The sequence below is a fragment of the Panulirus ornatus genome, chromosome 53, assembly GCF_036320965.1.
Source record: "Panulirus ornatus isolate Po-2019 chromosome 53, ASM3632096v1, whole genome shotgun sequence".
Lineage (NCBI taxonomy): Eukaryota > Metazoa > Arthropoda > Malacostraca > Decapoda > Palinuridae > Panulirus > Panulirus ornatus.
Genome location: NC_092276.1, coordinates 9,397,739 through 9,413,366, shown reverse-complemented (window position 1 = coordinate 9,413,366; position 15,628 = coordinate 9,397,739). Strand labels below are relative to the sequence as shown.

At 42.8% G+C, this 15,628-nt stretch overlaps 1 protein-coding gene across 1 annotated transcript in view; it reads left to right on the top strand.

Annotated features, from left to right (window-relative positions):
- The window catches only part of LOC139765232 (V-set and immunoglobulin domain-containing protein 1-like), a 150,866-nt gene extending 143,762 nt beyond the window's left edge, over positions 1-7,104 (top strand). The window contains exons 6-7 of the mRNA XM_071692567.1: positions 5,757-5,919; positions 6,949-7,104. Of these exons, the coding sequence (XP_071548668.1) occupies positions 5,757-5,919; positions 6,949-7,082 (297 nt within the window). The 3' untranslated portion in view covers positions 7,083-7,104. The remainder of the gene's footprint in view (positions 1-5,756; positions 5,920-6,948) is intronic.
- Positions 7,105-15,628: the final 8,524 nt, after the last annotated feature.

Sequence of the window (15,628 nt, the reverse complement as noted above, 5' to 3'; positions counted from 1 at the left end):
GTGTCTTAGTTTGAGTTCCTTGATAGAAAATGTGTCTTAGTTTGAGTTCCTTGATAGAAAATGTGTCTTAGTTTCAGTTCCTTGATAGAAAATGTGTCTTAGTTTCAGTTCCTTGATAGAAAATGTGTCACATTTAGTCCTTCCTTCCTAATCCAGTTTGCTGAAACTCAGTTCCGTGGTGTGGCCAAGCCTGTGCTATAGAAAGCACATTTCCCACATCAGTTGCGTCCTTTCCCCCATTAGTTGTGGCCTTCTTCCATCAATTACGTCCTTCCCTCATCAATTACGTCCTTCCCCCATCAATTACGTCCTTCCCTCATCAATTACGTCCTTCCCTCATCAATTACGTCCTTCCCCCATCAATTACGTCCTTCCCATCAATTACGTCCTTCCCCCATCAATTACGTCCTTCCCCCATCAATTACGTCCTTCCCCCCATTAGTTGTGTCCTTCTTCCATCAATTACGTCCTTCCCTCATCAATTACGTCCTTCCCCCATCAATTACGTCCTTCCCCCATCAATTACGTCCTTCCCCCATCAATTACGTCCTTCTCCATCACTTACGTCCTTCCCCCATCAATTACGTCCTTCCCCCATCAATTACGTCCTTCCCCCATCAATTACGTCCTTCTCCATCACTTACGTCCTTCCCCCATCAATTACGTCCTTCCCCATCAATTACGTCCTTCCCCCATCAATTACGTCCTTCCCCCATCAATTATGTCCTTCCCCCATCAATTGAGTCCTTCCCCCATCAATTACGTCCTTCCCCCATCAATTGCGTCCTTCCCCCATCAATTACGTCCTTCCCATCAATTACGTTCTTCCCCCATCAATTACGTCCTTCCCATCAATTACGTTCTTCCCCATCAGTTGCGTCCTTCCCCCATCAATTGCGTCCTGTGCGTCATAACGCTACGCCTCTCCCTGATCAGAGCCATCACGCGAATGACTCTCGTTGCCAAAGAAAAAGGAGCAAAAAAATGGGTAAAATGTACAATAACCATTACACATAAAGACGCTGATATTCTAAGTCTTATCAAGCAATAAGATGAATATATCATCATAGGAGTAGCAATAGATACGCAATAAGCACTGTACCTGATACCCAATCGACCTTTTCATTAAACCACGTAATTGGTTGACGCCAAAGGATCAAACTGAATTTTACCACTTGGCTTCGACTATTTTCTCTGGAATGAATCTTCTCTTCAGTCACTTTCGAATCTTCTTCCGTGAACCAGTTTGTGGACTTCCTCGAAACCGTGATAGAGTGAGACACTTTGAGACGCTGAAATCTAAAAACACAATCCTTCTAGGTAGAAGGACTAGGCTCTAGAAAAAGTCACTTGGCGAGATATAAGACATACGAGAGCTTAGAACCTCTCCATCTATACATGAATCCCATCCAAAGCCTTTGGAGCATTTGACCTCCTCCAGCGAACCTCTGGATTACGACTTTTGCTTTGCCCGGTCGTTAACATGAGGCTAATTAGTTACGCCCTAACAAGAGCTCAAGTATATCTGACGACCATTGACCGGACGATCAATGAAGAGTGTGTGTGTATGTGTGTGTGTGTGTGTGTGTGTGTGTGTGTGTGTGTGTGTGTGTGTGTGTGTGTGTGTGTTTTGATTATCTGGAGACCTCCAATGTCGTCTGCCAATCGCAAAAAGAACGACGGAATTAAGATCGAAGTGAAAAAACATTGTTATACATCGCGTATGTAATCACCAAAGTCTATTGAACTCTGTATCCAACACTGTAATTCATCGTATCTATACCAACTTATTAGAATGAGGGGGAAAAAGCTTGAGCTATGTACCCAGACTATCATTGATTGAAATGACCCTCGAAGACGACAGCACCTGACGAAGGTTTACCCGAAGAGCTTCACAAGTTTCGTGAGCTTGTTTCATGTACCTACGAGTCATGTACTGGTTTCATGAAGGAGTTTTTCTCATGGATTAGTGACCTGTGTCATGAACTACATTCATGGGCAAATTTCATAGGCTTGCTTCACGAACCAGTTTCGATGAGTCAGTGTTATGTACAAGTGTAAACGAACCTGCTTCATGAATCACTGTTATGAAACAGTGCCACGAACTAGTGTCATGAACCAGTTTCATGAAGATATGAACCAGTGCCATGAACCAGAGTCCTGAACGTCATTCAGCTAGTATCATGAACCAATTTCATGAACTTATGAACCAGTACCATGAACCAGAGTCCTGAACATCATTCAGCTAGTATCATTAACCCGTTTCATGAGCTTATGAACTAGTGCCATGAACGAGCTTGGTGAACCACTGTTTTTGAAGTCAGTGTCATTACCCAGTGCGAGTCCCATGGTGATATCACAGCCACTCCCACTTGAGAAGGTACATTCATCACACTATGTGGAGTTTCCCAGTCAGTCAGTTGATTCCAGTGGCACACACAGATGAGGGCTCCTATGGACGCCAACTTCTTGAAAGAGAATTGTATTCTCTTTCGTCAACTGACAGATATACAGCCTGGGACAAAGGCTCCTCTTTTACTTCCGGTGTAACCTCAAGCAGGGAGAGTCCGGTAACACTAGCAACAACCACGGTGAAGCAAGACACTCCACCAAACAAGATATTCAACCAACATACTCAGCCACTCCAAGACGATCAACATATAATTAACCATTGCAAACAACGAGCCTCATTCAACACAAACAACATTACGACAAAGACAGTCATGCAACACAGCCAACACAAGCAACCATATAACAAAGACAGTCATGCAACAAAGCTAACACAAACAACCATTACGACAGATAGTCATGCAACACAGCTAACACAAGCAACCATTACGACACAGACAGCCATGCAACAAAGCTAACACAAGCAACCATGACGACAAAGTCATGCAACACAGCTAACATGAGCAACCATGACGAAAAGACAGTCATGCAACAAAGCGAACACAAGCAACCATTACGACAAAGACAGTCATGCAACACAGCTAACACAGCTGAAGCACACGATTATCATAGTCACTGGAAGCACTAAGTCCACAGAGTCTAATCATACACTCAACTCGGATCACATACTCCCCCATCCATTCCTCATTCGCACGTTGCGTCGTATACTTTCGCATACACAGCGACTACAAGTGTATTACGAGGGCATGAGAGACGTGTTCTGTCTTGGAAAAGTAACACTTAAACCTCATGCGCCTTAAGTGAGAGAGATAATACAGGAGGTCGGTCATTCTAGATGACTTTCAATTGTCATCAAGGTGTTTACATTGCTCTGGTACGGTAATTCTCAGGTATGCTCCAGATACCAGAACTTAACCTATTTGTGCCCAGTTAACCTTATTATACCTAACATTTCTCATAATATTTCCCCGTTTTTTTTTTACCTGTATCTCTCTTCCATATTCTCCTCATCAGTGGATCTTATCTACACGTTTCTCATATTTCATCCAAGTCTGCTTTTCTTAATTTGATATCTTAGTTCAAATGGCCTTAACCCAGAGCGCTTAACCCATTATTTAGCGTTCAATCACTTTAAGCAACACAAATTAGCTGTTCTCATGCGCTAAGTGTTTCCAGGCAAGCATTAACTTTGTTCGTCAGAAAGTTGAGCGCTGGGAATGTTGTGGTGGAGATAATGGTGGTGATTGTGGAGGTGGTGGCAATGATGATGGAGGTTGTGGTTGTGGTGGTTTGGTGGTATCTACCAGTAGCAGGGAAAGGTACGTTCCTTTCGAGCTACCAGACTCTGGTAACACCCATTCCTGTATATATATATATATATATATATATATATATATATATATATATATACGACAGTTAAGAATGGATGTGAGCGAATGAAAAAGTCATTTCCTCTAGTCCCAGAGCTACTTGGCTAACGTGGGAAACGGCGAGCAAACGTATGCAAACTACATCATATCCGACACCAGCTTCCTTGCACTGTATAAGATCCACCTTAAAGATAACAATATCTACGATGAATATTCCACGTCGAATCTTTGGAGTATTGGCTGCTTAACGAAGAGGATTTACCCTAACCAAGTGATGGTTCAAAGTACATAAGTTCCATACCAACCATCCTCTTCTGCTCTTAATACTAATAGTTATCCCCTTCTTGTTGCACACTTTTTCGACAATAGGGGCATTCTTCTGTACCTTCTCTGTCGAAGAGACATAACAGTTTCTCCTCCTCTCATTGCCCCTTCGCTCGAGTATTGCATTCAAGCATTGAAAGATGTCTTTGCTTATGAGCTACCAGTTCGTTTCGTATATCCTCTTGCTGAGAGATCGGATGCCACTTTTGGATTCAGAGCCAAAGACAACACGAGCAGATATCTATGAAGAGATATAGTTCCGGATATTTTAGGTGGTGTACTACCTGCCCGTTTGTTTACGAAGTTCGTGACCCGGAATTAACAAGCCTGTGAACTGCAGTGATGGAATAGTTTACGAGGCTAAATGCTTGAGGAGTGAGTGGTAGCGTGGTTAGCGTTACTGACCATGAGTTAACGAGGGCCAGCATGGATTCGAAACTGAAGTGAAGCACTCGGCCAACACCCAACCCAGGTATTCATCCCTCGCTAAGTGCTGGTCGATAAATGGGTACCTGGCTTAGGCTAGGTTGAGTGTGTGTGTGTGTGTGTGTGTGTGTGTGTGTGTGTGTGTGTTCATACCCAATGGCGTAAGACATGATGCATATATATATATATACAAAATGTTAAGAGATGGGGTAAACACATGTGTAAAACATCCTTCCTATGACACACAAAAAATAATTGATAATACCTGATAAAGATATTATCTTTCCCTCTCTAAGAACATGTAACTTGCTGATAAACATCCCAAAACCCAGAACCCAATATAGAGCATCTCCACCCCCATGTTAGTACGTAAGGATGAATATCACAAAATATCGTCTTTTCCCTTCAGCCAAAATACATCCTTGAAGGTCATATATATATATATATCCAGTGGCTTCCTCACACCACAGCTAAAACCAGAATGTAACTCACACTGCTGTTGAAGGAATAAGATACTCATAGTATAGCTAAATCATTCAACGTGATCTAAGATCATATTTGAGAAAATCATTTTGACAGAATAGCTATCCTTCACTCCTTTTCTGATCATTATTTACTTTATGATTCAATAAGACTCGAGTTCTATGGATCTATATACTTATTGATATCTAAGTAATAGATTCTGATCCTTTGGACCAACGGGTTAGAACTCCTTTCCTTACGTGGGAAGACAAATCTTGAGTTAGTTGATCTCCCTTAATGTTTAACCCACCCTAACAAGCGATTGGCTCACTTGCCTACATGGTACCAGCCAGCTGTTGCCTAGATGGTACCAGCCAGCTGTTGCCTAGATGGTACCAGCCAGCTGTTGCCTAGATGGTACCAGCCAGCTGTTGCCTACATGGTACCAGCCAGCTGTTGCCTAGATGGTACCAGCCAGCTGTTGCCTAGATGGTACTAGCCAGCTGTTGCCTAGATGGTACTAGCCAGCTGTTGCCTAGATGGTACCAGCCAGCTGTTGCCTAGATGGTACCAGCCAGCTGTTGCCTGGATGGTACCAGCCAGCTGTTGCCTAGATGGTACCAGCCAGCTGTTGCCTAGATGGTACTAGCCAGCTGTTGCCTAGACGGCACCAGCCAGCTGTTGCCTAGATGGTACCAGCCAGCTGTTGCCTAGATGGTACCAGCCAGCTGTTGTTCTATCCTGGCTCCCCTCCCTGGTCCACAGATGGTGCGGGAGGACGGCGTCAGGGTGTGGGTGAAGACACAGCTGGGTCGCCGGAGCCTGAGCCAGCTGGTGGTGAGGGATGCCCGCCCAAGGGACTCTGGAGTCTACACCTGCAACCCAGCACACTCCCTAGAACACTCCATCACCGTGCACGTCCTCACAGGTGGGTGTAGCGGGTGTACCATGCCGAGGTATAGGGCAACACTGTCACAGGTGGGTGTAGCGGGTGTACAATGCCTAGGTATAGGACACTGTCACAGGTGGGTGTAGCGGGTGTACCATGCCGAGGTATAGGGCACTGTCACAGGTGGGTGTAGCGGGTGTACCTTGCCGAGGTATAGGGCAGCACTATCACAGGTGGGTGTAGCGGGTGTACCATGCCGAGGTATAGGGCACTGTCACAGGTGGGTGTAGCGGGTGTCACATACCGAGGTATAGGACACTGTCACAGGTGGGTGTAGTGGGTGTCACATACCGAGGTATAGGACACTGTCACAGGTGGGTGTAGCGGGTGTACCATGCCGAGGTATAGGGCACTGTCACAGGTGGGTGTAGCTGGTGTAATATGCCTAGGTATAGGACACTGTCACAGGTGGGTGTAGCTGGTGTACCATGCCAAGGTATAGGGCACTGTCACAGGTGGGTGTAGCTGGTGTAATATGCCAAGGTATAAGCCATTGGTTGATTCCCATATTGACAAAGGGTGTGCATAAGAGGCTGCATGACGTGTCTGTGTAGGTGTAAGGGGTTTGCATGACGTGTGTGTGTAGGTGTAAGGGGTTTGCATGACGTGTGTGTGTAGGTGTAAGGGATTTGCATGACGTGTGTGTGTGTAGGTGATGTGTGTGTGTGTGTGTGTAGATGTAAGGGGTTTCCATGATGTGTGTATAGGTGTAAGGGGTTTGTATGATGTGTGTGAGTATGTGTGTGTGTAGGTGTAAGGGGCTTGCATGACGTATATGTGTGTGTGTAGGTGTAAAGGGCCTTGCATGACGTGTGTCTGTGTGTAGGTGTAGGTACAACACGTAGGATAACGTATATGCCAGTGTAAGACAGAGAGAGAGAGTGAGAGTGGGACGGTGTGTGTGGGGTTCATCTAAGACCATCACTTACCACACCATATTGACCATCATGTTCACCCAACATTTATAACAAGTTCCTCCCCCTCCTTTTTTCTCTTCGTCTCCTGCAGGAGAGTACCCAGCCGCCATGCAGGGAGGTTCATCCGTGACCTGCGCTGGGCGACGCCGTTGGGCTCTTCTCCTCACAGCCGTAGTCACTGCTACTGTGTCCACCCCGCTCTTACTACCCTATTTTTATATGTAAATAACATGTTTTGCAGAAATCATGGAGCGTTTGATTTATCCCTCTTCCTCCTCCTCCACCACCACCTCTGGTTGTTGTTGGAGGGGGTTCGTGTATTCCAATTCTTCAGTATATCTGCTACATTTTCTAAATCTTTTTCATAATATGTACCATTTATTTTTCTCTCTCTATTTCTTATATCCTTTTTTTCAAAATGTGTACCATTATTTCTTTATTTTCGATATCCTTTTTCAAAATAGGTACCATTATTTCTCTCTCTATTCCCTTATACTTTTCAAAATATGTACCATTATTTCTCTCTATTTCTTATATCCTTTTTTTTCAAAATGTGTACCATTTTTTCTCTCTATTTTCGATAACATTTTTCAAAACATGTACCATTATTTCTCTCTCTATTCCCTTATCCTTTTCAAAATATGTACCACTATTTTTCTCTATTTCCTATATCCTTTTTCAAAATAGGTACCATTATTTCTCTCTATTTCCTATGTCCTTTTTCAAAATATGTACCATTATTCTTCTGTTTACTATATCCTTTTTCAAAATATGTACCATTATTCTTCTCTTTACTATATCCTCTTTCAAAATATGTACCTTTATTCTTTTATTTACTATATCTTTTTCAAAACATATTTTCTTTCTATTCGTCTCAACAACATGAATCGTATGTCACCTCAAAAGATATATACTCTAGCATTACTGGAAGTCTTGGCTTCGCAAAGTAGAGCGATGGGTTCATAAGACCTCACTAGGCCTGAGTTTACACAAGTGCTTTGTGACAGCAACAGCGACAGCAGCACCAGCAGCAGACGCAGACTCCTCTGTCTGTTCACCATGTGGGTGAGAGGCTTTCTATTGCACCTCGACCACTAAACCCGTAAAATTATCCCCTGGGCTGGATAATCCTTGTCATGAAACACTAAATTAGAACACTGCTAGTGTCTCCCCACTGGAGCCTCGTGTTTAACACTGGGTTAATCCCTACTTCCTTTGCTTAAATCAAAATCCTATTCAGCAGCGAGACATTTACGTGCGTATATTAGAGAATCATATATATATATATATATATATATATATATATATATATATATGTATATATATATATAGACTGAGAGATGCACTTCATCTCGTGTCATGCATACTTCATCTTATTGAAACTTCTTCCGTTTTTGCTCTTACTAAAGGAACCATTTTCGTGGTATGTGGTAATACTTTAATGTAAATTGGGTGAATCTAGATTCGTTTAATGTATATACCAAGTATATAAATTCTACATTTACACCTTGGGATAGATTACGTTCATCTGGGAGTCCCATCCTCGTTCTGGGTCAATGGCTGTGTAGCAGGCGGGTCGACTGCCTGTGGAAAATGGTCGTTCGTTTGTCGTCTTCTTCTCTCACTTTGTTTTCCTTCCTTCGCCTCACAGTCCATTCGCCAGTGCTGGCTAGTGTGCTTTAAAGAAAATATTCCCCTTCTCCTCCCCTTGCTTCTGTGAATACATACAGAGGAGATGAAATGCTTACGCGAACAGATTCAAAGATCGTTTTAGGTCTATGTAGATCTGGAGTACCTTCGATGAACCAGAGGATCCTCAAGGGCCTTCGAAGAGTACATCTAACCTACGCCGTCAGGTGAGTTTCCAGCGTGTTAGAGAGAGAAGCATCGTCGCCGCCCGTCCAATGTCGAGGCTTCTGTGAGGCTTTGATGAAGGTTGATACAGTCCACGACTCGTAAAGCCTTTAAGGAGCGCAGTGGCTCACGGCTCCCGAAGGAGCAACCCAACACTGTATACCCCAAGGCTGAGTCCGGCAGCAAGACGAAGGCGTTTTTTGTTGACTGATCCTCTTAAAGGGTATTCTTGAATGCTATTATGCTGGTAGGTGGATGTGCTTCTGATTTTCTACTTCCTTTTGGGTCGTGAGATATTTTGTTCACTGTGTAGCATTGTATTGTATTGTATTCCATCCCTCGAGGCATGAGCTTCTGCTAATTCATCAATCCTGTCATGCATAGGATAGAATAGTTTATTTAATGTGCTATAGGGGAGGTGACGAGCTTTGAATAAGGCTGAACGAGAGCATGTGAAGCAGACAAGGTAAGCATTGGAATACTTTGTAAGGCATGATTGTGGATGGTGAGATCTACTTGCAGGACAATATATATGAAAGCCAGAGAGTAGAAGAGTGTAATTGAAGCTGGTTTCTCATAAAGCTGTCCCATTAAACCGGAAGAAACATTAAATTTCCAATGCATTCAACCTTATCTTCACATTATAGTCTAAAACCCGCGTTTCGTATCCATACAGCACCAGCGGGACTACTCCTCTTTGCCCTTAAAGACAGTTGTCCTCTATCTTTCCACACATTCTTCAATATGCCTAAGACCTTTGTCCCGTACTAACACATCCTATGCCGTACCTAAGCTCCAATGGTTCCCTTTGCTGTCACATCCAGTCCCAGGTATTTCAAACACTTCACTTCCTCCATGTTCTCTCCACTATCATTAGCATTCCATAAAACCTCTTTCTCTCTTTATTGCTAAACCTAATAACCTCGCTTTTGCTCACATGAACCTAAACCTTTCTCCTTTGAAACACTCTCCCAAAATCATACACCAGCGCTAGCAGTTTCTCTCTCGAATCTACCACCAGCACGGTGTCATCAGCAAACAACAGCTGGCTTACCTCTCTGGATCAACCAACTCTTCACTCCCCATCCCTTACTCTTGTATATCTCCCAATCACTCGCATTTCTTCCCTATAGGTACTGCCCATACATCTCTCTTCAAGCTTTCACAATTAACCGAAAAGTCGTCATTCCACAGTTACCCATTCTCACCTGCTCACCTCCCACAACTCGCTTGCCACACACTATTCTCATACACACCAGCTGTAAATTCCACCCATTCCTCTCCCACTCCCACTTCATTTACTCTTACCTTGTGCCATTCGACACTGAATCTCTCCTGGTATCTCTTCACACTCATACACACACACGGGCCTGCGTGGCTGAGGCGTTTCTTAAAAGGCCCGGCCGACGAGAATGGGACGTTGGAGTGGAAGATGTGTAGAACACGATGAAGAGCATATACGTGAAGGTAAGGAACTAATGATAACACGAGAAAAAGTGAAATATCTTTTAGAAAATTGTAATAACTGAAGGAAAAAGTAAGAGAAACCTTAGAATTATTGAAAACATGAGAGAAAAGTAACTTAATTGTGAAAAAATAATAAGATGAGAGAAAAGTAAGATAAAGGTAAATCATTATTGATAAATCGATTTTTACGTAACACACACACACACACACACACACACACACACACACACACACACACACACGGGCCAACGTGGTGCAGTGGTTACTGTAACACGAGTCACGACGGGGTCGAACCTGCATGGGTTCCAATAACTAGGCCTGGCAATCGAACCTACACCCAACCTAGGTGTTCATCCTACCCTCGAGGATGTTGGTCGTTAAATGGGTACCTGGCTTAGGCTAGGGTGTATGTGCCTGTGTACACACATACATAGGAGTAAAGACATGATACATACACACGAGGTTAAGAGAAGGGGCAAAATTAAGTGTAAAACTAGCTTCCCATGACACACTTGAGGGAAGGATAAACACCCTATCTATCTATCTATCTTTCTACCTATCTACCTATCTATCTATCTATACATCTATCAAGACATATTCTATACATCTATACATCTATCTATACACAACGCGAGGTAGCGAGGTAGCGTTAAGAACAGAGGACTGAGCCTTAGAGGAAATATCCTCACTTGGCCCCCTTTCTCTGTCCCTTCTTTTGAAAAATTTCAGAAACGAGAGGGGAGGATTTCCAAACCCGCGCTGCTCCCTCCCCTTTTAGTCGCCTTCTACGACACGCAGGGAATACGTGGGAAGCATTCTTTCTCTCCTATCCCTAGGGATTATATATATATATATATATATATATATATATATATATATATATATATATATATATATAATATACACACACTGAAAGTGTTAAAAAAGAACATGGCTCTATTGACACCAATCGAAAGAGTAAAATACTGCATCTGAGGAGGGAATAAAAGAAATAGGGCAGACATGACCATTATATATATATATATATACTTGGTTCGTATCGTTAGAGAGGACAGGTGAGACAGCCACAAATGACAGGTGTAGCCCCGTGGGCGGTGTGCTGTGGCAGCTGACAATGTATAAACTCGTTTCTACCACACCCACCACTCAGCCGCACGTCAGACGAAGCTCATAACTTTATTGTGGATTTCTTTTTTTCCGTCTTGAAATGTATGACACACACACACACACACACACACACACACACACACACACACACCCACACACATTTATATGCATGAACAAGGGTTAGCATTCATAGCTATTTTAAAGCTTTTATGGGTCGTCAGGGATCGAGCCGGAATGGGTTCGAATCCTGGAAGCGGTTGCCCGTCCACAGTCCATCCAGGTGTTCATCCTCCCCCCCTTTGGGGTTGGTCGATAAACTGGGTACCTGGCTTAGGCTAAGGTATATACACACACACACACATATATATATATATATATATATATATATATATATATATATATATATATATATATATATATAATGGCTTTGATTCGGGCTTTCAGATACCCATGTCACTTGAGCTAACAAGAAAAAGTTATAATACTGTTTGGTTAACAGTTATGAACGAGCAGTCGCTGCTAAGTTAACCCTTACTTAAGAAACAACACCACAAGAACAAGACGACTGATAAGCAATCATGAATACACAAAGCATGGAATACCCCAGCCCAGCCAGCCCAGTAAGATAAACAAACACGTCGGTTGCGCACGGAATACGGTTGCGCACGGAGTACGGTTGCGCACGGAGTACGGTTACGCACGGAGTACGGTTACGCACGAAAGACGGTTGCGCACGGAGTACGTTTGCGCACGGAGTACGGTTCTGCACGGAAGACGGTTGCGCACGGAGTACGTTTGCGCACGGAATACGGTTGCGCACGGAATACGGTTGCGCACGAAATACGGTTGCGCACGGAGTACGGTTGCGCACGGAGTACGGTTGCGCACGGAGTACGGTTGCGCACGGAATACGTTTGCGCACGGAGTACGGTTCTGCACGGAGTACGGTTGCGCACGGAATACATCCTCTTTCAGAGCAAAACGGTTATTAATAGGATGCGATCATGCCATCCTTTTCATCTTCAGAGAGTAGCAGAAGAGGAGGTACACCAGCAGAGCAGATATTATCAAAATGGACGGACACACACACACCCGCCCTTGTCCACTTCAGAGCTACAATATTGCGCTCTTCCAGCGAAGCCCTTTTCGGAGCGCGAGGGAGTGGCCACTTTGAAGTGTAGTCGGGCATATCATTGGGGTGTGGGGGAGGTATAGGAGCAGCCTTGGTGCCCGGTGTGGTTGATGTGTGATGTTGACACGAACGCTGGGGGGTTGGTGTTCGTCTCCTGGTGTGTGACGATGTCGCTTGGTCAACAGCAGTAAGCAGTGCCTGTGTTACGTTGTGTGTGTGTGTGTGTTGTGTGTGTGTGTGTGTGTGTGTGTGTCTGTGTGTGTGTGTGTGTCTGTGTGTGTGTGTGTGTGATGACCATTCATGAATACCTCTTGTATGTTACGGGGTGGGAGTTTTCCACTTGTGTTGTCCCTTCTCTTAGCCTTGTATTTATGTGTGTGTGTGTGTGTGTGTGTGTACGTGTGTGTTTATTACAGTCTCCCATTCCTCTTATACTAAAAAGTTCATCTTTGATTCTTTAAACCTTTACCTTAACTTTGTGTTATGATCATGGTTACTATGCCTCTACATCTGTCGAAGCACTGTTGACTACGAACATCATTAAACTGGGGTACAAATTCAATGGTTATGATCCATTCTACCCTTACTCTTCTCTCCTCTCATGCTTGAGACACTAATGGCTTCTTGACCGCTTCACTATAACCCACTTCTCATTAATTCTCATACAATTTTTATGACCTTCCTCTGCATGTTTTTACTATGATATTCACCAGATTTGTAATATCTACCAAATATCAAGCAAAAGATTATCATAAAAAAAGATTTACAATATTACATATAAAGCCATAACTGTGATGATATTCAAACATAAATATCGTATGTACGATATTGAAAAAAAATATCGTTTTGTTAAGGTTTACAGATATAAGCAAACTATGTATACCTAATCATGTGTATTAAGAAATGGTCTACAAACAAGAAAATAATATCGATGTATTCCCAAAACTGTCAAATTTTGAATATAGATTAGATTTCTATGAAATTATACACCCTACATACATGAACTGGTACTCTATATATATATATCATATACATTGACACAACGACGAATTTCTATGAGTTCTGGTGTTATCCAGGACCTGATCAAAGGTTACTATAGGCCAAGGCTGCGCTACCTCCAGTAGAAGGGAAATGTAGACTCCTTAAGAGATAAGTAAGTACATTGATAAGTGTGCATCTTTAATGATAAAGCCCCGCCAAAAGGGACTTATCGCTCGCGATGTAACTTCGAGCAGGTGGAGTCCGGTAGCACTGTAATATATATATATATTGGGGAAGAGCAGTGCGGTTTCAGAAGTGGTAGAGGATGTGTGGATCAGGTGTTTGCTTTGAAGAATGTATGTGAGAAATACTTAGAAAAGCAAATGGATTTGTATGTAGCATTTATGGATCTGGAGAAGGCATATGATAGAGTTGATAGAGATGCTCTGTGGAAGGTATTAAGAATATATGGTGTGGGAGGCAAGTTGTTAGAAGCAGTGAAAAGTTTTTATCGAGGATGTAAGGCATGTGTACGTGTAGGAAGAGAGGAAAGTGATTGGTTCTCAGTGAATGTAGGTTTGCGGCAGGGGTGTGTGATGTCTCCATGGTTGTTTAATTTGTTTATGGATGGGGTTGTAAGGGAGGTAAATGCAAGAGTCCTGGAAAGAGGGGCAAGTATGAAGTCTGTTGGGGATGAGAGAGCTTGGGGAGTGAGTCAGTTGTTGTTCGCTGATGATACAGCGCTGGTGGCTGATTCATGTGAGAAACTGCAGAAGCTGGTGACTGAGTTTGGTAAAGTGTGTGGAAGAAGAAAGTTGAGAGTAAATGTGAATAAGAGCAAGGTTATTAGGTACAGTAGGGGTGAGGGTCAAGTCAATTGGGAGGTGAGTTTGAATGGAGAAAAACTGGAGGAAGTGAAGTGTTTTAGATATCTGGGAGTGGATCTGTCAGCGGATGGAACCATGGAAGCGGAAGTGGATCATAGGGTGGGGGAGGGGGCGAAAATTTTGGGAGCCTTGAAAAATGTGTGGAAGTCGAGAACATTATCTCGGAAAGCAAAAATGGGTATGTTTGAGGGAATAGTGGTTCCAACAATGTTGTATGGTTGCGAGGCGTGGGCTATGGATAGAGATATGCGCAGGAGGATGGATGTGCTGGAAATGAGATGTTTGAGGACAATGTGTGGTGTGAGGTGGTTTGATCGAGTAAGTAACGTAAGGGTAAGAGAGAGGTGTGGAAATAAAAAGAGCGTGGTTGAGAGAGCAGAAGAGGGTGTTTTGAAATGGTTTGGGCACATGGAGAGAATGAGTGAGGAGAGATTGACCAAGAGGATATATGTGTCGGAGGTGGAGGGAACGAGGAGAAGAGGGAGACCAAATTGGAGGTGGAAAGATGGAGTGAAAAAGATTTTGTGTGATCGGGGCCTGAACATGCAGGAGGGTGAAAGGAGGGCAAGAAATAGAGTGAATTGGAGTCATGTGGTATACAGGGGTTGACGTGCTGTCAGTGGATTGAAGCAAGGCATGTGAAGCGTCTGGGGTAAACCATGGAAAGCTGTGTAGGTATGTATATTTGCGTGTGTGGACGTGTGTATGTACATGTGTATGGGGGGGGGGGGTTGGGCCATTTCTTTCGTCTGTTTCCTTGCGCTACCTCGCAAACGCGGGAGACAGCGACAAAGTATAAAAAAAAAAAAAAAAAAAAAAAAAAAATATATATATACATATATATATATATATATATATATATATATATGTATATATATATGTATATATATATATATATATATATATATATACACAATATCCTGCAAGAGCAAATAAGGATTCGAACCTTGTACCATTTGCGTGGTAAATGGTTACGCTTGCTATGCTGCCGCGACCACGCAAAAGGTACCGTGTTCGAATCCTTGCTGTTAGGGGATTTTATGTATTTAATGAATGCGCGTTCATATGCTATATATATATATATATATATATATATATATATATATATATATATATATATATATATATATATATACATATATATATATATATATATACATATATATATATATATATATATATATACATATATATATATATATATATATATATATATATATATATATATATAAAAGGCATTAAAGATACACACGCGCACACCCACACACACACCCACCCACCCACAACACACACACACACACACACCCACACACACCCATCCACCAACCCACCCACAACAAATA